Source organism: Oenanthe melanoleuca, chromosome 23 (assembly GCF_029582105.1).
Source record: "Oenanthe melanoleuca isolate GR-GAL-2019-014 chromosome 23, OMel1.0, whole genome shotgun sequence".
Taxonomy (NCBI): domain Eukaryota; kingdom Metazoa; phylum Chordata; class Aves; order Passeriformes; family Muscicapidae; genus Oenanthe; species Oenanthe melanoleuca.
In genome coordinates this window covers 4,155,301-4,179,884 of record NC_079356.1, presented here as the reverse complement: position 1 = coordinate 4,179,884, position 24,584 = coordinate 4,155,301, and the positions used below count along the sequence as shown (strand labels likewise).

The 24,584-nt window shown below is 56.4% G+C and overlaps 1 protein-coding gene across 2 annotated transcripts; it reads left to right on the top strand.

Moving 5' to 3' along the window:
• Nucleotides 1–612: 612 nt before the first annotated feature.
• On the top strand, nucleotides 613–23,693 carry RIMS3 (regulating synaptic membrane exocytosis 3). 2 transcript variants are annotated; one of them, XM_056509426.1, is made up of 7 exons: nucleotides 613–629; nucleotides 14,041–14,310; nucleotides 18,553–18,694; nucleotides 18,782–18,894; nucleotides 19,697–19,798; nucleotides 19,894–20,033; nucleotides 21,586–23,693. In XM_056509426.1, the coding sequence occupies exons 2-7, from the start codon at nucleotides 14,091–14,093 to the stop codon at nucleotides 21,796–21,798; spliced, it is 930 nt and encodes a 309-aa protein (XP_056365401.1). In that variant the 5' UTR covers nucleotides 613–629; nucleotides 14,041–14,090; the 3' UTR covers nucleotides 21,799–23,693. The 2 variants fall into 2 exon arrangements, with proteins under 2 accessions (XP_056365401.1, XP_056365400.1); XM_056509425.1 differs by lacking the exon at nucleotides 613–629 and adding an exon at nucleotides 8,849–8,992.
• The last annotated feature ends 891 nt before the right edge of the window (nucleotides 23,694–24,584 follow it).

Genomic DNA, 24,584 nt, shown 5'->3' with positions numbered 1-24,584 from the left:
ATTATCTCTTCCCCCCACCAACGTGTTCTCAGAACAAGCAATTCCTCCACAAAGCTGGAAATTTCATGGAATAGCCTTCCCTGCTGGGAGAATTCCGGCTGGTTTTCCAAACTCTTCCTCACCAAGGCCCCTCTGGACAACCTCCCTCCTCCCTGAGTTTGTTTATATGCTTTGAATCCCATTAGGAAACCATCTCCCTCCTTCAGCGCTGCTTTATCCAAGTTTCCATATTTAGTTCTTTCAGCTATTCCTGTTCCTGAAGCAGCTTCCCTGCTGCATCCCGGTTTTTCCCTCCGGCAGCTGCCACGGGGGGGAATCATCCCACGTCCTCCCTGCACTGATGGATGCTCGCACTCACTGACCCACCCCAATCCCAAATCTCTCCCTAATCCCGGGATTGGGATCGGGGCGGTTCCGTGCAGCCCGAGGTGCTGTCGGTGGGATGGGGAGCTGGGAATTGCGGGATTTTAGGGAGGGACAGAGTTAAAGGCGGGGAAGGAGGGTTTCCTCCCGGCACGTGGCTCCATGTCAGCCGGCAGAGGCATCGCAGGGAAAGCGCCGGAGGAATTCACCGGGAGCGGGGAGACGCTGCTCGCAGGGAAATCGGGGCTTGGATCCCGGCAGCCAAGGTGAGTCCAAGGGCAGCGCTGGAATCGCCGCCTGTCCGCCCAAACCTCCTCCCCGTGCGGGATCCAGGGCACCGCGGTGTCCCCCTGGTGTCCCCCTGGTGTCCCCGAGGTGTCCCCGAGGTGTCCCTGTCCCCCCCGGGGGCTCCAGCGGGGTCGGAGCTGCGGGGTTTGTCATTCCCACAGCCCAGGCTGAGCGGGACCAGCCCGGAGCCCCCCGAGGTCCCAGGGGCTGGCTGGGGACTCCAGGGGCGCAGGTGACAGCAGGGGGGTGGCAGCTGTGACAGAAGGGGCAGCTCCAGAGTCCAGCGGGTAGCTGGAAGGTCCAGCCGGGGGTGTGGGGTCTGGCTGGGGGCTTTGGGGTCCGTTTGATGGGTGTAGGGTCCAGTTGTTGGGTGTAGGGTCCAACCAGAGGCTCTCGGGGTGTCGTTGGTGGGTGTAGGGTCTGGCTGGGGGCTCTTGGGGTCCGTTTGATGGCTGTAGGGTTCAACCTGAGGCTTTTGGGGTCCAGCTGATGAGTGTAGGGTCCGACTGGAGGCTCTTGGGTGTAGGGTCCAGTTGATGGATGTAGGGTGCAGCTTGGGGTTCTGTTGATGGTGTAGGGTCTGATTGAAGGGTGCAGCCTCCATCTCGTTCCTCTTAGGGTTCAATTTCTGGGTGTAGGATCCATCTGGTACTTTTTGGGGTTCAATTTCTGGGTGTAGGCTCCAGCTGTGCCTCCCAAGCTCTGGTTAGTGGGTCCAGACTCCAGCTGAAGGCTGTAGGATCCAGCTGGAGGTTGTTGGGGTCCAGCTGCTGTGTGTAGGATTCACTTGAAGGCTGTAGGGTCCAACTGGAGATTTTTGGGGTCCAGCTGCTGGGTGTAGGATTCACTTGAAGGCTGTAGGGTCCATCTGGGATCTCCTGGGGACCTGCTGCTGCTTCCACCATCCTTTAGGATCCACCTGATGGCTGCACGGTCCTGCCGCTGCCTTTTGGGGTCTGGCTGCCAACTCCCCTGGCCGAGCTCCCGGGCCGATCCCTCGGGGGTGCTGATCCTTTGGGGGTGCTGATCCCTCGGGGGTGCCGATCCTTTGAGGGGTGCTGATCCTTTGAGGGGTCCTGCTCTCTCGGGGGTGCCGATCCTTCGGGGGTGCCTGTCAATCGGGGGGTGCCGGTCCTTCAGGGGGTCCTCCTCTCTCGGGGGTGCTGCTCCCTCGGGGATGCCGATCCTTTGGGGGTGCTGCTCTTTCAGGGGGTGCTGATCCCTCGGGAGGTGCCGGTCAATCGGGGGGTGCTGATCCCTTAAGGGGTCCCGATCCCTCGGGGGTGCCGATCCCTCGGGGGGTGCCGCTCCCTGTGCTGATCCCTCGGGAGTGCCGCTCTCTCGAGGGATGCCGATCCCTCAGGGGTGCCGGTCAATCGGGGGGTGCTGATCCCTTGGGGGGTCCCGATCTCTCGAGGGGTGCCGGTCAATCGGGGGGTGCCGCTCCCTCGGGGATGCCGATCCTTTGGGGGTGCCGCTCCTTCAGGGGGTGCTGATCCCTCGGGGGTGCCGCTCCCTCCCCGCTCCGCCCGGACCGTCGGGGCCGGGCCCGGGGCTCCCCCGCCCGCCGCTCCCAGCAGCCCGCCGGGGCCGGGGGAGGAGCGGGCACGGGCGGCGGCGGCGGCAGCGGTGAGTGCCCGCGGGGTGCGGCGCTCCGAGCGCCCGGGACAGCGGCGACAACCCCGGGCTCCGCGGCTACCGGGCCGAGCGGGGCCGCACCTGCCCCGGAGCATCCCCGGCCGGCGGCGGGGGAGCGGGGAAGGTGAATTTGGGGATGCCCGGCGCGGCTGCGGGAGCGGGGAGCAGCGGGATGCGCGCTCCGGGAGCTGCGGGAGGACGGATGGAGGGAGAGGAGGGCTCTGAACTCCCGTGGGGACAACACCGGGGGTCCCCCCGTGCCCCACAGCTCTGCCCGGCACCCCTAAATCATCCCGCAGGCTCTGAGGCGGGATGCGAACCCCCCAAAAAACCGGGGAGGTGCGGCCGCTCTCCCCCCGTTCCCGGGGGTCCCCGGGCCGGTTCCCCGGAGCCTTTCCCGGTGCGGGGCGGGCACCGGCAGCGCCTTCCCGTGCCATCCATCATCCCGCTGAACGCCCTTTGACGTCAGGCCCGTCCCGGGCCGGTCCCAGGCCGGGAAAACCGGGAGAGGGACCGGGAAAAGCCGGGAGGGTCCCGGGGAGGCTCAGCCCCGCGGCACCGCACCGGGCTCGGCTCGTCCCGGCGGCGCCTCCAGGCTGCGGTTTGTGCCAGGATTTGCTTCTTCCTCCGTGCAGAGCCTCCTCCGCCCTCCGCGGGGTCTGGGGCAGGTGCTGGGGGCGGATCTGGAGGGAAAATTGATAAGGAAAGGGGGAGGAAAGGGAGACGGGGGATGGGCAGAGCTGCTGGTGCCACAGCCAGGGGGACAAGTGGGGACAGCCCGAGGGCAGTGTGGGCATCGCCCTGGCACCCCAATGGGCACAGGGTCCCCTGTGTGCCCCAAAATGGTCCCCAGGGTAGTGTGGGCATCGCCCTTGCACCCCAATGGGCACAGGGTCCCCTGTGTGCCCCAAAATTGACCCCGAGGCCATTGCGAGGGAGCTGGCATCGAGCTCAGGGTGGCACCCACGGGAGGTGGTGGCTGTGGGGGGCTCTGTGGTGGGCAGTGCCCGTTCCTGATGGGCTCTGTGGTGGGCAGTGCCCATTTCGGGGGGTCTGGGACCCAGGGGAAAGGGGATTTCTGGCTGAACCCCATCCCTGGGTGCCCAGGGAACATCCCGGGCTGTGCTGCTTGTTTTGGTTGTGAGCTGGGAGTGGGAGGCTGTGAATCCTCCGGGAGCACGGGACGGGCTTTGCTGCCAGGCACGGCAGCCTGGGGCTGTTCTTCCACTGCAGGGCACGGGACCTGCCCAGAGCAGCCCTGGCTGCTCCCAAACATCCCTGATTTCATCCCCTGGCTGCTCCCAAACCATCCCTGATTTCATCCTCTGGCTGCTCCCAAACATCCCTGATTTCATCCCCTGGCTGCTCCCAAACCATCCCTATTTTCAAATTCTGTCTGTTTCCAAACCATCCCTGTCTGATCACCCTGGCCATTCCCAAACCATCCCTGATTTCATTCCCAAACCATCCCTGTTTTCTTTCCCTGACAATTCCCAAACCATCCCCGATTTCATCTCCTGGCTGTTCCAAAACCATCCGTGTTTTCATCCCCTGACTGTTCCCAAATCATCCCTGATTTCATCCCCTGGCCATTCCCAAACATCCCTGTTTTCTTCACCCTGGCCATTCCCAAACCATCTCTATTTTCATTCCCAAACCATCCCTGTTTCCATTCCCAAACCATCCTTGTTTCCATCCCCTGTTTCCATCCCGTTTCCATCCCCAAACCATTCCTGTTTCCATCCCCAAACCATTCCTGTTTCCATCCCCAAACCATTCTTGTTTCCATCCCCAAACCATCCCCGTTTCCATCCCCTGTTTCCATCCCCAAACCATCCCTGTTTCCATCCCCAAACCATTCCCGTTTCCATCCCCAAACCATCCCTGTTTCCATCCCCAAACCATCCCTGTTTCCATCCCCTGTTTCCATCTCCAAACCATCCCCGTTTCCATCCCTGTTTCCATCCCCAAACCATTCCCGTTTCCATCCCAAACCATCCCTGTTTCCATCCCCTGTTTCCATCTCCAAACCATCCCCGTTTCCATCCCTGTTTCCATCCCCAAACCATTCCCGTTTCCATCCCCAAACCATCCCTGTTTCCATCCCCTGTTTCCATCTCCAAACCATCCCTGTTTCCATCCCCAAACCATTCCCGTTTCCATCCCCAAACCATTCCTGTTTCCATCCCCTGTTTCCATCCCCAAACCATCCCCGTTTCCATCCCCTCTGCTCCCCAGCTCTCCTCTCCAGCCCAGTTCTCCGTGTGCTCGTTTCTTGCTGCACCAACACCTCCCCAAGGCCACTCCTGCTGTGCTCACACCTCTCTCTCTCTGTTCCATCCCTTTGTGAGGCCGAGCTCCTGCCACCTCCCACATCCCCAGCGCTCCTGCCTCCCGCTCTGTCCCCATTCCAGCCTTTGTGGGACAGGGACAGAGGTGACATTGTGGCATCTTGGCCCCAAATCCGGGGTGAATCTCCCCCATCCCACCCTCCCCATCCCTGGAGCTCAGCTTAGGGAAGCCTCACACGGATACAAAATGCAGTTTAAGGTGATGAAAATCCCTGATTTTCCTGCTGATTAAAAGCGGAGCTGTGTGGCAGCAGCTCTTGGCGTCCCTGTCGAGGCGCTTCAAATGTTTTGTCACCACATCTCCACCAGCAGGGAGAGAGCCTCGGTCAGGAATTCTTGGGAAGGGTTTGACAGCTCCTCCCGCTGCCTGCCAGGCCCAGGAGCTGCTTCCCTGCCCTGGGATGCTCTGCTGGAGCCTCTCCAGCTCCTCACCCTCTCCACAGACTCCTGGAGATGGAAGTTTCACCCTGAAAGTTGGGAATTGTGCAGATTTGACTTGTTGGGTATGAAGCGACGCCAAAGCTTCTCCCAAGTGCTGTGGGGAGCAGCACCTCGGGATCATCCCGTGTCCCTCCATCCCATCCTCCTGCTCTTCCAGGGATGCGGGAGCCGCTGCCGGCCCCGGGAGCCTCCGCAGCTCCCCGTGCACAGCCGGGGGCGCTGCCGCAGCCTCTGCCCCCTCCTGGCACCGCTCCGGCTCCCACAACTCTTCCCAAGTTTTCTGCTGATCCCCTGAAGAAGCTCGGGAATAATTGTGCAGCCTTAGCAGTTTAAAAAAGCAACTTTTTTTTTTCTGCTAACGAAGCTGCTCACCCCCGACTCCTGCTGGGCTCGGGAGGCAGCTGGGATCTGCGGGATGGATGTGGCTGGGCAGGGAATGTCGGATCCAGCCAGGCTGTCGGCACATCCCGCTGCTGGATGTGGATTTGGGGGTGTGGGTGAGTTCAGTCGCCCATCCTGGAGCTGGTGGCTTGTCCCTGAAGACCCCAGGAGCACAGCAAGGGTGGAACCCGAGGGGTTTCGGGATCCAGAGCCCCTGGAAGGCACAGGGATATTTGCCAGTGTGGAATGGGGAGGACAAGGAGGATCTGCTGGGTGCTGGTGGAAGGAAATCAGGCGTTCCCTGCTGGTAGGAGCAGCGGAAAGCCGGAGCTGAGAGCAGCCCTTCCCCTGGAGGAAGCAGCTCCATGAAATATTGATGGGATTCACACACAGCAGCCGAGCCCTGCGAGCTGCATTGCAGAGCTGGGAGCCGAGCGGGCGGGAAGGGAAAATCCGGGAAGGGAAAAGCCGGGAAGGGAAAAGCCGGGAAGGGAAAAGCCGGGAAGGGAAAAAACCGGGAAGGGAAAAAGCCGGGAAGGGAAAAAGCCGGGAAGGGAAAAAGCCGAGAAGGGAAAAAGCCGGGAAGGGAAAAGCCGGGAAGGGAAAAAGCCGGGAAGGGAAAATGCGGGAAGGGAAAAAGCCGGGAAGGGAAAAAGCCGGGAAGGGAAAAAGCCGGGAAGGGAAAAGCCGGGAAGGGAAACGCTGCTCTCCACATCCCCTGTGTGCCAGGGAGCTCAGCCTGGCACTGCCCTCGGTGCCACCAACACAAGGGCCGCGATCTGAGCCGGGCAATCCCATTCCAATCCCATTCCAATCCCATTCCAATCCCATTCCAATCCCATTCCAATCCCATTCCAATCCCATCCCAGGCTGCGTTCCTGCATCCCCACTGAGCCGCCCCCACTTTTTGGGGCCACACGGCTGCGCTGCCCACGGTGGCTGCTCGGTGCCACCTCCTGCGTGTCCCCATTGCCAGCTGCCCTGGTGGCCGCAGTGCCACCGGAGCAGATTTTCCAGCTCCGTGCTGGGTTCTCCCGGCTGGGTCGGAGCGCGGGCGATGCCCGGCGCTGTCGCAGTGTCCCCGGGGCTCTGGTGGCCCAGCTGGGCTCGGCGGGCGCTGCCTGTGCCCCAGCCCGGCCCTGCCTGGTGCCTTTTGCTCCTCGGATTCCTTCATGTTGCCAAGGAAACGCCAGGATTCAGCTCGGATCTGATTGAACCGGGCGCAGACGTCACGCAGGGACACGAGGGACAGAGACAGCGTGCTCAGGGCGGGGACTCTGCAGATCCCACTGGTGCTCCCAGTCCATCCCACTGGTGCTCCCAGTCTGGATCCCAGAGCTGCTCCCAGTCTGGATCCCACTGGAACTCCCAGTCTGGATCCCAGCAGTGTTCCCAGTCTGGATCCCAGTGATTCTTCCAGTCTGGATCCCACTGGAACTCCCAGTCTGGATCCCACTGGTGCTCCCAGTCTGGATCCCAGAGCTGCTCCCAGTCTGGATCCCACTGGAACTCCCAGTCTGGATCCCACTGGAACTCCCAGTCTGGATCCCACTGGAACTCCCAGTCTGGATCCCACTGGTGCTCCCAGTCCATCCCAGTGATTCTCCCAGTCTGGATCCCACTGGTGCTCCCAGTCTGGATCCCAGAGCTGCTCCCAGTCTGGATCCCACTGGAACTCCCAGTCTGGATCCCACTGGTGCTCCCAGTCTGGATCCCAGTGATTCTTCCAGTCTGGATCCCACTGGTGCTCCCAGTCTGGATCCCAGTGATTCTCCCAGTCTGGATCCCCCTGGAGCTCCCAGTCCGGATCCCACTGGTGCTCCCAGTCCGGATCCCACTGGTGCTCCCAGTCTGGATCCCACTGGTGCTCCCAGTCTGCATCCCACTGGTGTTCCCAGTCTGGATCCCACTGGAACTCCCAGTCTGGATCCCACTGGTGCTCCCAGTCTGGATCCCAGCAGTGTTCCCAGTCTGGATCCCAGTGATTCTTCCAGTCTGGATCCCACTGGTGCTCCCAGTCTGGATCCCACTGGTGCTCCCAGTCTGGATCCCACTGGTGCTCCCAGTCTGGATGCCACTGGTGTTCCCAGTCTGGATCCCACTGGTGCTCCCAGTCCATCCCAGTGATTCTCCCAGTCTGGATCCCATTGGTGCTCCCATTCCGGATCCCACTGGTGCTCCCAGTCCATCCCAGTGATTCTCCCAAAAATCCTGTGGGATTTGCTCCAGCCCTTTCCTCCTCTTCTTCCTCCCGGCCAGGCCTTTTTCCAGCTGCTCCTGTGGGATCCCTGAGCACAGCCCCATCCAAACTTTTCCAAGAAATTGAACACATTTGGGCTCATTCTTTACTTTTAAGCTGGTGCAGCAGCAAAAATGCTGCACCTGCAGCAAATTCCAGCCAGGACAGAACTTTGCTAACCTGCCTGAGCCAGGAGAAGCAGAATTCCAGCACCTGGAGCTCCTCCCAAATTCCCAGCTCACGTGCACCCAATTATACCCCTTGTAGGGCAATTAAAATTATACAAGCAGCTGCCTATAAAGCTGAAGCAATTAATTAGAATGAAATAGTTTTAGGGGAAATAAGCCTTGCCTTATTCCCAAATCCTTGGAGGAGCATGTGTGTGGGAGCTGGGATGTGCAGCTTGTCCTGGTGTGTTGCTGCCCAGGACTGGCAGGGCCTCGGGGTGGCAGCTTTGGCAACTTTTTATTTCCAAAAAAATTCGGATTTTAGGACCTACCTGCTCCAGACACCCGCAGTTTTCAGTGTTTTCCCTCCAGGCTCAAGCACAGGGGACAAGAAGATCCTGCTGCCCCACTGCTGGGGGTTTCCAGTCCTTTATTTCCTGGGAATATTTCCATCCCACCTTGATGGTTTTGAGGGAGCAAACAGCTCCCAAAATCCCTCTGGTTTTTTTCCCTGGCAAGGCAGCATTCCCAGCCACCCCCACTGTGCTCATTTAGCACCTTCCTCCTCCTCCTCCTCCTCCTGCTTTCCCACCTGTGTGGGGGCACCTGCAGGGCTGCTCCCTCCTTCTCCAGAGCTTTTCCCAAACATCCATTTTTCCCCATCAATGTTTTGCCTCTCATTCCTGTTTCTGTGCCATATTTGGGGCCAGCACTGCCTCCCAGCCCTGGGATTTTCCTTCCCACCCCTGTCACTGTCCTGTCACCAGGATCCATCCCCACTTCGGGGGTCACCTGTGACCCTTAGAGCCCCACTTTTCAAACCCCCGTAGCACCCGGATCCGTCTGCAGGGATCCGAGGGGGGGGTCACCACCTCCCCGAATCCCATCCCAGAGGTGCTCCCAGCGCATCCCACCCCGCTGGACCACTGTGCCCCTACTCGGGGCTGGGAGAACTGGGTCAGCCTGTAACCATGGAGATGCTGAGGGAGATGCTGAAGCAGCGCCAGCACAGCCCCGGCTCTCCAGAACCCTGGAAAGATTCCCCCGCCCTGGCACCTCCGGATCCGGCCGGGATGGGGCTGGGGAGCTGAGCTCAGCCTCCTCCTCCTCCCCGAGCAGCGCTGGTAAGACGCCTCCATCTCCTTTTTTATTTTAATTCATTTTTTTGGGGGGTTCCACCAGCGGGGAGGGGCCGAGCTGGGCATCCAAACGCAACAGGGACCCCGTTTTTTTGTGCTCGGGCACGGAGGATGCTCCAGCCCTGACACGGCTGGGGCTCCGTGCATCGCTGGGGATGCGGGTTTGGGGAAGTTCCCGGCGCTCGTTGTTTCCCGCAGGGACGGGCGGTGAGCGCTGCGGGGCTCGGGAATGTTCCCGTATCGCGACAGGAGCGGCTCGGCTGCGGCGTCACGGCGGGTCGGGATGCAGGGAATAAACGCATGGAGGGGAAATGGGAATTGGGTGTGGGAAGGGAAAAGTGGTGCCGGGAAAACCTGCCGGGAAGGGGGAGCGGGGCTGGGGGGGCTGGGGTGGCACCAGGGGGGCTGGGGTGACATCGGGGGGGCTGTGGTGACATCAGGGGGGCTGTGGTGGCATCAGGGGGGCTGTGGTGACATCAGGGGGGCTGTGGCCATGCCAAGGATGCTCTGGTGGTGCTGAGGGTGCTGTGGTGGCTCCAAGGATGCTGTGGTGGCATCAGAGGTGCTATGGTGGCATCAGGGGGGCTGTGGTGGCATTAAGGATGCTGCGGTGGCATCAGAGATGCTGTGGCCATCCCAAAGATGCTGTGGCCATCCCAAAGATGCAGTGGTGGTACCAAAGATGCAGTGGCTCTGCTGAGGATGCTGTGGTGGCATCAGAGGTGCTATGGTGGCACCAAGGGTGCTGTGGTGGTGCTGAGGGTGCTGTGGTGGCATCAGAGATGCTGTGGCCATGCCAAGGATGCTGTGATGGTACCAAAGATGCCGTGGTGGCATCAAGGATGCTGTGGCTGTGCTGAGGATGCTGTGGCCATCCTGAGGATGCCGTGCTGGCACCAAGGATGGTGTGACTGTGCTGAGGGTACATACTGAGGCCATCCTGAGGGTGCTGTGGTCATCCTGAGGGTGCTGTGGTGATCCTGAGGATGCTGTGGTGATACTGAGGATGCTGTGGCCATACTGAGGATGCTGTGGTGATACTGAGGATGCTGTGGTGATCCTGAGGGTGCTGTGGTGATCCTGAGGGTGCTGTGGTGATCCTGAGGGTGCTGTGGTGATCCTGAGGGTGCTGTGGTGATCCTGAGGGTGCTGTGGTGATACTCAGGATGCTGTGGCCATACTGAGGATGCTGTGGTGATCCTGAGGGTGCTGTGGCCATACTCAGGATGCTGTGGCCATACTCAGGATGCTGTGGCCATACTGAGGATGCTGTGGCCATACTCAGGATGCTGTGGCCATACTGAGGATGCTGTGGTGATACTGAGGGTGCTGTGGTGATACTCAGGATGCTGTGGTGATACTCAGGATGCTGTGGTGATACTCAGGATGCTGTGGTGATACTCAGGATGCTGTGGTGATACTGAGGATGCTGTGGTGATACTCAGGATGCTGTGGTGATACTCAGGATGCTGTGGCCATACTGAGGATGCTGTGGCCATACTGAGGATGCTGTGGCCATACTCAGGATGCTGTGGCCATACTGAGGATGCTGTGGTGATACTGAGGGTGCTGTGGTGATACTCAGGATGCTGTGGCCATACTCAGGATGCTGTGGCCATACTCAGGATGCTGTGGTGATACTCAGGATGCTGTGGTGATACTCAGGATGCTGTGGTCATACTGAGGTTGCTGTGGTGATACTCAGGATGCTGTGGCCATACTGAGGGTGCTGTGGCCATACTGAGGGTGCTGTGGTGATACTCAGGATGCTGTGGCCCTGCCAAGGCCGGCTCAGCTGTAGCAGCCACAGGCTCCAGCACTCAAACCCACTCTCCAACCCAGCTCAGCTCAGGAACCTGAACCCTCCACCCAGCACTGGCTCCGGGCAGGAGCAGATTGTGCAGAGAGATAAGGGGTAAAATCAGGGGCAGGGAAAGCAAATCCTCCCTTCAGGCTGAGGAGAGAGCTGTGCTTCCTTTGTGCTGGATTATCCCCGTGTGTGGTGCATTGGAAATGATCCCATTAGCGCTCTGCTCTCCTGATCTAATTTGCTCCCACCAGAGCCTGGTGCTCTCTGGGAGCAGCAGCGAGGGGGAGCAGCAGCAGGAGCCTTTTGTGTCCTCCTGGCCCTGCAGGGTTGGGCTGTTTGGGGATTTCTCACCTGGAGCGTGGAGGGGCCTGGCTGAGGGATCTGTGTTCGTTCAGGCACTGCCTGAGCCAGGTTTGCCAAAGGGGAAACTGAGGCACGGGAACAGTGAGGTTGGGGAAGGGTTTGGGATCAATTCCCTGTGTCAGGAGCACCCTAAGGGAGAGATTGCAGCAGGTTTGGAGCTTGAGAGGGGCGGCTGGCATTGGAAAGTGTCACCTCAAATGTCCCCAAGGCAAAGAATCAGCCCTGACCCTGCTCGAGGAGCTGCTGGACACTGGAGCTGTGATGGGGCAGCTCCAGAGCTGGGATGCACCTGGTGCCCAGGGATCCATCCCTCTGGAATGGGCTCATCCCACAATAAACAGCTTTATCCCAGGGATCCATCCCTCTGGAATGGGCTCATCCCACAATAAACAGCTTTATCCCAGGGATCCATCCCTCTGGAATGGGCTCATCCCACAATAAACAGCTTTATCCAGGGATCCATCCCTCTGGAATGGGCTCATCCCACACCAACAGCTTTATCCAAAGGGTTCCATCCCTCTGGAATGGGCTCATCTCACACCAGCACCTTTATCCCAGGGATCCATCCCTCTGGAATGGGCTCATCCCACAATAAACAGCTTTACCCAGGGATCCATCCCTCTGGAATGGGCTCATCCCACAATAAACAGCTTTATCCAGGGATCCATCCCTCTGGAATGGGCTCATCCCACAATAAACAGCTTTACCCAGGGATCCATCCCTCTGGAATGGGCTCATCCCACAATAAACAGCTTTATCCCAGGGATCCATCCCTCTGGAATGGGCTCATCCCACAATAAACAGCTTTATCCAGGGATCCATTCCTCTGGAATGGGCTCATCCCACAATAAACAGCTTTATCTGAGGGGATCCATCCCCCTGGAATGGGCTCATCCACAATAAACAGCTTTATCCCAGGGATCCATTCCTCTGGAATGGGCTCATCCCACACCAAACAGCTTTATCCCAGGGGATCCATCCCTCTGGAATGGGCTCATCCCACAATAAACAGCTTTATCCCAGGGATCCATCCCTCTGGAATGGGGGTCAGTTTGGAGCCCCCCGGGCACCAGGAGTGGGGGGAGGCCGCGGGTCAACGCTCGGGCAGAGCCGGGAGAGGGAACCCCGTGCAGGAGGGAGCTCATTAATGAGATTAATGATATTAATGACTAATCACCCTCTGACCCCCGGAATTGATAAACGCACGAGTTCAGCGCTGCTGGAGCCGATCCCACGGCTGCTGCCAGCTCTCCTCCGTGATTCCCATCAGGTCTCACCCGGCTGTGGAGCAGCAGAGCCCCCACCCTGCCCCTTTCCCCCTCCCTCCCTCCCGTGTCCATCCCTCTCTCCTCAAACGGAAACATTTTCCCAGGCGCTGCCTCCCTCCATTAGCACAAAGTGGCTGCACTTGGCCTGCAGTTATTAATCCAGCTTTCCCTGGATGATGGATGCTCCATCCTGCTGGAGTTTAAATATTCATGGGCCAGGGAGGGGGCAGGGCTGTGTGGGAGGTCTGGGATTCCCATCCCGGGCTGGAGTCGCTTTGGAGAAGGGGATGTGCAGGGAAAACGTGGCTGGATGGGATTTTGGATTTGGGGCTGTACCCAAGGTTGGTGACAGTTCTGCCCAGCCAGGTGTCTCCTGGGTTTTGGGAGTGTCCAGGGACCAAACCTTTCCCTGGGGAAAAAAAAACACTGATTCCCATTCCAACCTGAATTTCCTGGGTTTGCCAACACTCTGATGCCACCACCCATCAACTGCTGCCACCCCTCATGTCCCCAGCTTGTCCCCACAGCTGATCCCAGGCAGTTCCCAGCCCAGGAATGGGGGAAAATCCTTTCCCCGGGGGGAAAAAACCTTTCCCTGATTCCCATTCCAACCTGAATTTCTTGGATTTGCCAACATTTTGATGTAACCACCCATCCCTGTGGGGATGCCACAGCGATGTCACAACTGTTGCCACCCCTCAGTGTCCCAAACTTGTCCCCGCAGCAGCTCCCAGCCCAGGGATGGGGGAAAAATTCCCTGGGGGAAAAAACCTTTCCCTGATTCCCATTCCAACTGGAATTCCCTGCATTTCCCAACACTTTGACACCACCACCCATCCCTGCGGGGATGTCACAACCGCTGCCACCCCTCAGTGTCCCCCTGGGTGAAAAGCTTTCCCTGATTCCCATTCCAACTGGAATTTCTTGGATTTCCCAACACTTTGACTCCATCCATCCATCAATGCCACCCCTGAGGTCCCCACCTTGTCCCCGCAGCTGATCGAGGGCTGTTCCCAGCCCAGGGATGGGGAGAAAAACTCCTTGAGAGAAAACCATTCCCTGGGGGAAGAAACCTTTCCCTGATTCCCATTCCAACTGGAATTCCCTGCATTTCCCAACACTTTGACTCCACCCACCCACCGCTGCCACCCCTCACGTCCCCACCTTGTCCCCGCAGCTGATCCTGGGCAGTTCCCAGGGATTGGGGGAAAAACTCCCTGGCGGAAAACTCCCTGATTCCCATTCCAACTGGAATTCCCTGCATTTCCCAACACTTTGACACCACCACCCATCCCTGCGGGGATGTCACAACCGCTGCCACCCCTCAGTGTCCCCCTGGGTGAAAAGCTTTCCCTGATTCCCATTCCAACCTGAATTCCCTGCATTTCCCAACACTTTGACTCCATCCATCCATCAATGCCACCCCTGAGTGTCCCCACCTTGTCCTTGCAGCTGATCCCGGGAATTCCCAGCCCAAGGATGGGGGAAAACTCCCTGATTCCCATTCCAACTGGAATTCCCTGCATTTCCCAACACTTTGACTCCACCCACCCACCGCTGCCACCCCTCATGTCCCCACCTTGTCCCCGCAGCTGATCGCGGGCAGCAGCGGCGGTGCCGGTGCCCGGCGGGCGCTCCGACCATGTTCGGCGGGGATGGCGGCTCCTCCTCCGCCAGGAACGTGGTGCGCAGCTCCAGCATCAGCGGCGAGATGTTCAGCCTGGAGAAGAGCGCCCGCGGCAGCGCCGACTCCGTCTCCATCAGCGCCAGCAAGAAGCGGCGCTCCAGCCTCGGAGCGAAGATGGTGGCGATCGTGGGGCTGTCCCAGTGGAGCAAGAGCACCCTGCAGCTCAACCAGACCGGTGAGAGGCCGCCCTCGTCCCCCCCGTGGGGCCGGAGGTGGCCACAGCTCGGGTTTTGGTGGCCCCGCGTGCGGTGGTTGGGAAATGGTGCCTGGAAATGATGGCACAAAAATAAAGGGGTACAGGGAAGGTGGTGCCAGGAAAGTGGGAGCTAAAATGTGGGAGCTAAAAAGTGGGGCTGAAAAAATGGCACCTAAAAGTGGGACCTAAAAAGTGGGAGCTAAAAAGTGGCACCTAAAATGTGGGACCTAAAAAGTGGGAGCTAAAATGTGGGACCTAAAAAATGGGACCTAAAATGTGGGAGCTAAAAAGTGGGACCTGAGAAGTGGGAGCTAAAAAGTGGGATGTAAAAATTGGGACCTAAAAGTGGAACCTAAAAAGTGGGACATAAAATGTGGGAGCTAAAAATTGGGACCTAAAATGTGGGAGCTAAAAAGTGGAACCTGAGAAGTGGGATGTAAAAATTGGGACCTAAAAGTGGAACCTAAAATGTGGGACCTAAAAGGTGGGAACTAAAAGTGGGACCTAAAAAGTGGCACCTAAAGGTGGGACCTAAAAATTGGGACATAAAAAGTGGGACCTAAAATGTGGGACCTAAAATGTGGGACCTAAAAGTGGAACCTAAAATATGGGACCTAAAAGGTGGGAACTAAAAGTGGGACCTAAAAAGTGGCACCTAAAGGTGGGACCTAAAAATTGGGACATAAAAAGTGGGACCTAAAATGTGGGACCTAAAATGTGGGACCTAAAAGTGGGACCTAAAAAGTGAGACCTAAAAAGTGGGAACTAAAAAGTGGGACATAAAATGTGGGAGCTAAAAATTGGGAGCTAAAAAGTGGCACCTAAAAGTGGCAACTAAAAGTGGCACCTAAAAATTGGGACCAAAAAAGTGGGACCTAAAAAACTACACCCCAAAACTGACACCACAAAAATGGCACCAAAAAATGACACCCAAAAAAATTACACAGAGAAATGACACCACAAAAGTGGCACCTAAAAAACTGCACCCAAAAAATGACACCACAAAAATGGTGCCTGAAAAAACTACACCCAAAAATAGCAACCCAAATATGGCACCTAAAAACACACCCAAAAAAATTACACAGAAAAACCACACCCCAAAAATGCCACCACAAAAATGGTGCCTGAAAATGGCACCCAAGGATGGCACCTAAAAATTGCACCCAAAAATGGAACCTATAAAACTACACCCCAAAAATGGCACCTGAAAAAACTACACCCAAAAATAACAACCCAAATATAGCACCTAAAAATTACACCCCCAAAAAATTACGCAGAAAAACTACACCCCAAAAATGGAACCTAAAAATGGCACCCAAAAAATTATGCACAAAAATGACACCCCAAAAATGGCACCCAAAAAATTACACCTCAAAAATGAGATCCAAAAAACTACACCCAAAAATGACACCACAAAAACTACACCCCAAAAATGACACCACAAAAATGGCGCCTGAAAATGACACCCCAAAAAAAATTATACCATGAAAGTGGCACTTAAAAAGTGACACCCCAAAAATGACACCACAAAAGCTACACCCCAAAAATGACATCCCAAAAATAGCACCTAAAAATGACACCACAAAAGTGGCACCTAAAAAACTACACCCCCCAAAATGGCACCTAAAAATGGCACCCAAAAAATTACACCTTGAAAATGAGACCCAAAAAACTACAACCAAAAATGACACCCCCAAAATGACACCTAAAAATGGCACCCAGAAAAATTATGCACAAAAATGACACCACAAAAGTGGCACCTAAAAAACTATACCCAAAAGTGACACCCAAAAAATGGCACCTGAAAAAACTACACCCAAAAATAACAACCCAAATATAGCACCTAAAAATTACACCCCCAAAAAATTACGCAGAAAAACTACACCCCAAAAATGGAACCTAAAAATGGCACCCAAAAAATTATGCACAAAAATGACACCCCAAAAATGGCACACAAAAAATGACACCTCAAAAATGAGATCCAAAAAACTACACCCAAAAATGACACCACAAAAACTACACCCAAAAATGACACCCCCAAAATGGCACCTGAAAATGGCACCCAGAAAAATTATGCACAAAAATGACACCACAAAAGTGGCACCTAAAAAACTACACCCAAAAGTGACACCCAAAAATGGCACCTGAAAAAACTACACCCAAAAATAACAACCCAAATATAGCACCTAAAAATTACACCCCCAAAAAATTACACAGAAAAACTACACCCCAAAAATGGAACCTAAAAATGACACCTAAAAAAAAGACAACAAAAAAACGACACCCAAAAAAACTACACCTAAAAAAAATGACACCTAAAAAAATGACAACCACCCAAAAAATACACATAAAAAATGACACCTGAAAAAATTACAACCGCCCAAAAAATACACCTAAAAAAAAAAGACACCTAAAAAAAAGACACATTAAAAAACGACACCCAAAAAAAACTACACCTAAATAAAAGACACCTAAAAAACTACACCCAAAAAAATACACATTAAAAAATGACACCTAAAAAATGACAACCTCCAAAAAATACACCTAAAAAAAAATACACCTAAAAAATGAGACCCAAAAAAATACACATTAATAAATGACACCTAAAAAAAGGACACAAAAAAAGACACCCCCCAAAAAAACTACACCTAAAAAAAAATTACACCTAAAAAAATGTCAACCCAAAAAAATACACCCCAAAAAAATGACACCTAAAAAATGACAACCCCCCAAAAATACACCTAAAAAAAAAGACACCTAAAAAAATGACAACCCAAAAAAACTACACCTAAAAAAAAAATCACACCTAAAAAAATGTCAACCCAAAAAAATACACCTAAAAAAAAAAACCTACACCTAAAAAAAATGACACCTAAAAAAATGACAACCCCCCAAAAAATACACCTAAAAAATGACACCTAAAAAACGACACCCAAAAAAATACACATTAAAAAATGACACCTAAAAAATGTCAACCCAAAAAAAAAATACACCTAAAAAAATGACACCTAAAAATCGCATTTTAACCCCCCCTGGCAGCCCTCCCGCCAGCCGAGGTGGCTCTGAAGGGGTTAAATTTCTCCCAAATTTCTCCCAAATTTCTCCCAAATTTCTGCCAGAAGCAGAACTGAGCCTGGAATGGGCACAGGGACAGAGCTGGCGGTGCTGTGTCACACACGGTGACACTGCGGGGCGCGGGGACAGAGCTGGCGGTGCCGTGTCACACACACGGTGACACTGCGGGGACAGAGCTGGCGGTGCCGTGTCACACACACGGTGACACTGCGGGGCGCGGGGACAGAGCTGGCGGTGCCGTGTCACACACGGTGACACTGCGGGGACAGAGCTGGCGGTGCCGTGTCACACACACGGTGACACTGCGGGGACAGAGCTGGCGGTGCCGTGTCACACACACGGTGACACTGCGGGGCGCGGGGACAGAGCTGGCGGTGCCGTGTCACACACGGTGACACTGCGGGGACAGAGCTGGCGGTGCCGTGTCACACACACGGTGACACCGCGGGGCGCGGGGACAGTGCCAGGCGTGGCCGCTGGTGCCACCCTCTGCTGCCTGCTGCCATCTGCCACCGCAGGGGACACTGGCGGGGAGGAGAGGGGACATCGGGCGGTGCTGGGGCTGTGCCCGCACCTGTGGCATGGCAGGTTGTCCCTCTGGCGCGGGGACACGGTGATTTTGGATGCCAAGGGGACATGGGGCGGCTTTGGGGCTGTGCCCGCACCTGCGGGTTCCTGTCCCCTCTGGCACGGGGACAGGGCCACACGGAGGGTGGAGAAAGGGGACACCAGGAGTGGCACTGCGGGTTCCTGTCCCCTCGGGCACTGGCGGGGTGAGTGGGGCAGGTCTCAGTTGCAGAGGGGACACTGAGCCAGGCACAGGCACCGCGACACTGGGACAGAGCCAGGCTGTGGCAGCCGGAGCGGGGACACGGGGACACGGGGACACGGACACGGGGACACGGGGACACACGGACACGGACACAGGGACACAGGGACACGGACACAGGGACACAGGGACACGGACACAGAGACACGGACACGGGGACACGGGGACACGGACACAGAGACACGGACACAGGGACACGGGGACACAGGGATGTGTCCGTGCGGGATCCCGGGGGAATTCACCCAGGGAACGGTGGGAATGATGGGGATGACGGAGAGCAGGGAAGCGCCGGGCGCTGATCCCGTCTCCCGCTCCAGAGGGAGGCCCCAAAAAGCTGCGCAGCACCATCCGCAGGAGCACCGAGACCGGCATCGCCGTGGAGATGCGGACCCGGGTGACCCGGCAGGGCAGCCGCGAGTCCACGGACGGCAGCACCAACAGCAACAGCTCGGACGGCACGTAAGGAACCGGGCGGGGCTCGGGGGGTTCCTCCCGGTGATGGGGAGAGTGGGGAAAACCGTTCATTTCCCGCGGGAATCTTTGCAGGTTCATCTTCCCCACCACGCGGCTGGGAGCAGAGAGCCAGTTCAGCGATTTCCTGGACGGGCTGGGGCCGGGGCAGCTGGTGGGGCGGCAGACGCTGGCGACGCCCCCGATGGGTGAGCAGGGACCGCTCCGGGAATGTTGGGGAATCCCTGGAAGCAGCAGCTCTGCCTCTTCCCGGGGTTTCCTTTTCGGGCAGCCAACCCCCGCCTCCTGTCCCGCTTTTCCTTCTGAAATCCCAAATGGAGATCAAAAGTTGTGCCCGAATCTGAATTCCCAGATGGGGACGCACCCCAAGGGAAGTTTCAGGGAAGTTTCAGGGAAGTTTCAGGGAAGTTTCAGGGAAGTTTCAGGGAAGAGGAAAGGAAAGGAAAGGAAAGGAAAGGAAAGGAAAGGAAAGGAAAGGAAAGGAAAGGAAAGGAAAGGAAAGGAAAGGAAAGGAAAGGAAAGGAAAGGAAAGGAAAGGAAAGGAAAGGAAAGGAAAGGAAAGGAAAGGAAAGGAAAGGAAAGGAAAGGAAAGGAAAGGAAAGGAAAGGAAAAAGGAAAGGAAAGGGGGAAGGAAGGGGAAAGGGAAGGGGAAATGGGGTAGTTGGACCCCCTCAGAGTTCCTGGCCCCTGATCCCTCCTGTCCCAACCCCTCCTTTTCCTGGGGAATCACCCACCGAGGCCCAGCCTGGTAAATCCCAGCCTTATTCCCATCAGAGGGATAAACTCCCAGTGACAGGGGTGGAACCCACGGTGAGGAGGGGCTCCCACCCAGATCTCTCCTCCCTGCTCAATCCCAGCTCCTTCCCATTCCCAACAAATCCAGCGGGACACTGTGAGCATGGGGGTGTCCCACATTCCCAGTGACGGGGACAGGGGGCTGGGCTGTCCCAGGGGGAGGTGACACCCCTGAAGCCGTGTCCCCGCCCGCAGGTGATGTCCACGTGGGCGTGGCTGACCGCAGCGGGCAGCTGGAGGTGGACGTGATCCAGGCCCGGGGACTCATCCCGAAGATGGGCTCCAAGTGCATCCCTGGTAGGGGGTGTGCGGGGAGGGGGGCGGGGGTGGGTCCCCCCAGGATCCCCCCAGGATCCCCCCAGGATCGCTGTGTGTCCCTTGTCCCCGTGCAGCCACCTACGTGAAGGTTTACCTGCTGGAGAACGGCGTCTGCCTGGCCAAGAAGAAAACCAAGGTGGTGAAGAAAACCTGCGACCCCTCGTTCCAGCAGCCCCTGCTCTTCGAGGAGAGTCCCCAGGGCAAAGTCCTGCAGGTGGGCAGGGACACCTGAGCCCACCCAGCCTTTCCTGGGACAGGGTGGGACAGCCACAGCTGCTCTGGGCTGGGATGTCCTTGGGGCTGGGATGTTCTTGGAGCTGGGATGTTCTCAGAGTTAGGATGTTCTCCCTGGAGCTGGGATGTTCTCCTCAGGGTTGGGATGTTCTTGGAGCTGGGATGTCCTTGGGCCTAGGATGTTCTCTTTGGAGTTGGGATGTTCTTGGAGCTGGGATGTTCTCAGAGTTAGGATGTTCTCCCTGGAGCTGGGATGTTCTCCTCAGGGTTGGGATGTTCTTGGGGCTGGGATGTCCTTGGGGCTGGGATGTTCTCTTTGGAGTTGGGATGTTCTCTTTGGAGCTGGGATGTTCTCCTTGGAGCTGGGATGTTCTCCTTGGAGCTGGGATGTTCTCTTTGGAGTTGGGATGTTCTCCTTGGAGCTGGGATGTTCTCCTCAGGGTTGGGATGTTCTTGGGGCTGGGATGTCCTTGGGGCTGGGATGTTCTCCTTGGGGCTGGGATGTTCTCCTTGGGGGCTGGGATGTTCTCATTGGGGTTGGGTGGTTCTTGGTGTTGGGATGTTCTCCTTGGGGCTGGGATGTTCTCCTTGGAGCTGGGATGTTCTTCTCAGGGTTGGGATGTTCTTGGAGTTGGGATGTCCTTGGGGCTGGGATGTTCTCTTTGGAGTTGGGATGTTCTTGGGGCTGGGATGTTCTCCTTGGGGCTGGGATGTTCTTGGGGTTGAATGCTCTCATTGGGGCTGGGATGTTCTCCTCAAGGTTAGGATGTTTTCCTTGATGTCTGGAATGCCCTGCTTGGGGTTGGGGTCTTCTCCTCGAGTTTGGGATCGAGTTTGCCCAGTTTGGGATCTGGGATGCCCAGTTTGGGATCTGGGATGCCCTGTTGGTATCTGCCATGCCCTGTTTGAGATCTGAAATACCCAACTTGGGATCTGCCATGCCCTGTTTGGGATCTGGGATACCCTTTTTGGGATCTGGAATGCCCTGTTGGTATCTGGGATGCCCAGTTTGGGATCTGGGATGCCCTAATTGGGATCTGGGATACCCTTTTTGGGATCTGGGATGCCCAGTTTGGGATCTGGGATGCCTTGTTTGGGATCTGGAATGTCCTATTTGGGATCTGGGATGCCTTGTTTGGGATCTGGGATGCCCTGTTGGGATCTGGGATGCCCAATTTGGGATCTGCCATGCCCTGTTTGGGATCTGGGATGCCCTGTTGGGATCTGGGATGCCCAGTTTGGGATCTGGATGCCCAATTTAGGATCTGGGATGCCTTGTTTGGGATCTGGAATGCCCTGTTGGGATCTGGGATGCCCAGTTTGGGATCTGGAATGCCCTGTTGGGATTTGCCATGCCCAGTTTGGGATCTGGATGCCCAGTTTGGTATCTGGATACCCGATTTGGGATCTCCAGTGCCAGAACCCGCCCACCCTCAGGCTGAGGGCAGCAATCCCGGGAATCCCCAGCTCCCTTCCCCAGCGGGGTGTTCCCCTGGGCGGGATTTCCCCAGCGCTCCTCTCCCCGCCCGCAGGTGATCGTGTGGGGCGATTACGGGCGCATGGACCACAAGTGCTTCATGGGGATGGCGCAGATCATCCTGGAGGAGCTGGATCTCTCCAGCCCCGTCTCGGGCTGGTACAAACTCTTCCCAACCTCGTCCCTGGCCGACTCCAGCATCGGGCCCCTGACCCGCCGCCTCTCCCAGTCCTCCCTGGAGAGCTCCACCAGCCCCTCCTGCCCCTAGGAGAGCCCACGGAGATCTTACAGAACTGGTCGTGGAGAGCTGTAAATATTTTTTTTTTTTCTTTTCTTTTTTTTTTTTGAATTTTTCAATCTCTTTCCCCCTCCAAAAAAAAAAAAAATCAGCCCTGGATGCTCTCCCCAGGAAGGGAGAGGGGGGAAGGAGAGCAAAAAATTCCCTCTGAGGGCTGCCAATGATCCCAGACTGTCCCCAGAGCTCGTCCTGGAAGCTCCTCCTGAGGATGAGGCTCCTTTTCCCCTTCCCTGCCTCCGAGGAAAACGGGGCAAACCCCTCTGAACTCAGAACAACTCCAGCTCGGCACTAATTTTTGTTTTCCAAGGAATGTAGCATCTTCTCTTATGTAGCTTTGCCACGTGCTGACAACACACTCACTGCAATATCCCAGAGAGCTCCGGGAACATCTGCCAGTCTCATCCCGTTTTTGCTTTTTGGTGGCCATTTCCCTGCCTTTTTTTTTTGGTTGTTTCCCCCCCAATTTTTATATTTTTTTTTCCTTTTTTTTCCCGGGAGCATGTAGCCTGTGACCATTGCCAAAGCAAGAAGGGGACAGGGAATGGGGAGCTCGCTGGGCTTCTCCTCGTGTCTCACCCAAAACTCTGGGAATGCCTCGTGGGAGGCAGGAAAAGGAGTGGGAATGTTGGGATCCTGCCTCCCAGCCCCAGCTGGAAGACTGGGATGTTCTCCTGGATCCTCGGATCTCAGATGTTCTCCTTGAGAAATGGAACGTTCTCCTTGGATCTCAGGTGTTCTCCTTGAGGTCTGGAACGTTCTCCTGGAGGTCTGGAACGTTCTCCTTGGATCTCAGATGTTCTCCTGGAGGTCTGGAACGTTCTCCTTGGATCTCAGGTGTTCTCCTGGAGGTCTGGAACGTTCTCCTGGAGGTCTGGAATGTTCCCCTGGAGGTCTGGAACGTTCTCCTTGGATCTCAGGTGTTCCCCTGGAGGTCTGGAACGTTCTCCTTGAGGTCTGGAATGTTCCCCTGGAGGTCTGGAACGTTCTCCTTGGATCTCAGGTGTTCTCCTGGAGGTCTGGAACGTTCTCCTTGAGGTCTGGAACGTTCCCCTGGAGGTGTGGAACGTTCTCCTTGGATCTCAGATGTTCTCCTGGAGGTCTGGAACGTTCTCCTTGGATCTCAGATGTTCTCCTGGAGGTCTGGAACGTTCTCCTCGGATCTCAGATGTTCTCCTGGAGGTCTGGAACGTTCCCCTGGAGGTCTGGAACGTTCCCCTTGGATCTCAGATGTTCTCCTTGAGGTCTGGAACGTTCTCCTGGAGGTCTGGAACGTTCCCCTTGGATCTCAGACGTTCCCCTGGAGGTCTGGAACGTTCTCCTTGGATCTCAGATGTTCTCCTGGAGGTCTGGAACATTCTCCTTGGATCTCAGATGTTCCCCTGGAGGTCTGCCTGCCCCTCCTCGGGGTCTGGCAAGTCCTGCTCGGGGTTGGGATGCTCTCCTTGGGGTCTGGGATATCCTCCCTGGAATAGGATGCTGTCCTTAAAGCTGGGATTTCCTCTTCAAAGGTTGGGATTCCCCCCTCAGGGGTTGGGATTTCCCCCCCTGAGAACTGGGATGACCTTCCCAAGAATTTGGATCCCCTCCTTGGAGCTGGGATCTCCTCCTCCAGACTGGGCCATCCTCCTCCATGTGTGGGATTCCCTCCTTGGGCTCTGGGATTCCTTTTCTGGGTTCTGGGATTCCCTTCCTGGGTTTTTGGATTCCCTTCCTGAGCTCCAGAATTTCCTCCCTGAGCTCTGGAATTCCCTTCCTGAGCTCTGGAATTCCCACCCCAGGCTCTGGAATTCCCTCCTTGGGCTCTGGAATTCCCTTCCCGAGCTCTGGAATTCCCAAGATCTGGGATTCCCTCCCTGAGCTCTGGAATTCCCACCCCAGGCTCTGGAATTCCCATCCCAAGTTCTGGAATTCCCAAGCTCTGGAATTCCCTTCCTGAGCTCTGGAATTCCCACCCCAGGCTCTGGAATTCCCTCCTTGGGCTCTGGAATTCCCTTCCCGAGCTCTGGAATTCCCAAGATCTGGAATTCCCTCCTTGGGCTCTGGAATTCCCATCCCAGGCTCTGGGATTCCCTCCCTGAGCTCTGGAATTCCCACCCCAGGCTCTGGAATTCCCTTCCTGGGTTCTGGAATTCCCAAGATCTGGAATTCCCTCCTTGGGCTCTGGAATTCCCAAGATCTGGAATTCCCTCCTTGGGCTCTGGAATTCCCATCCCAGGCTCTGGGATTCCCTCCCTGAGCTCTGGAATTCCCACCCCAGGCTCTGGAATTCCCTTCCCAAGTTCTGGAATTCCCTCCCCGGGCTCTGGAATTCCCACCCTAGGCTCTGGGACTCCCTCCCCAGGCTCTGGGATTCCCTTCCCAAGTTCTGGAATTCCCAAGTTCTGGAATTCCCTCTCCAGGCTCTGGAATTCCCTCCCCAGGCTCTGGGATTCCCTCCTTGGGCTCTGGAATTCCCTTCCCAAGCTCTGGGATTCCCTTCCCAAGCTCTGGGATTCCCACCCCAGGCTCTGGAATTCCCACCCCAGGCTCTGGAATTCCCAAGCTCTGGAATTCCCTTCCCGAGCTCTGGAATTCCCAAGATCTGGAATTCCCTCCTTGGGCTCTGGAATTCCCATCCCAGGCTCTGGAATTCCCTCCTTGGGCTCTGGGACTCCCTCCCCAGGCTCTGGGATTCCCTTCCCAAGTTCTGGAATTCCCAAGCTCTGGAATTCCCATCCCAGGCTCTGGAATTCCCTCCTTGGGCTCTGGGACTCCCT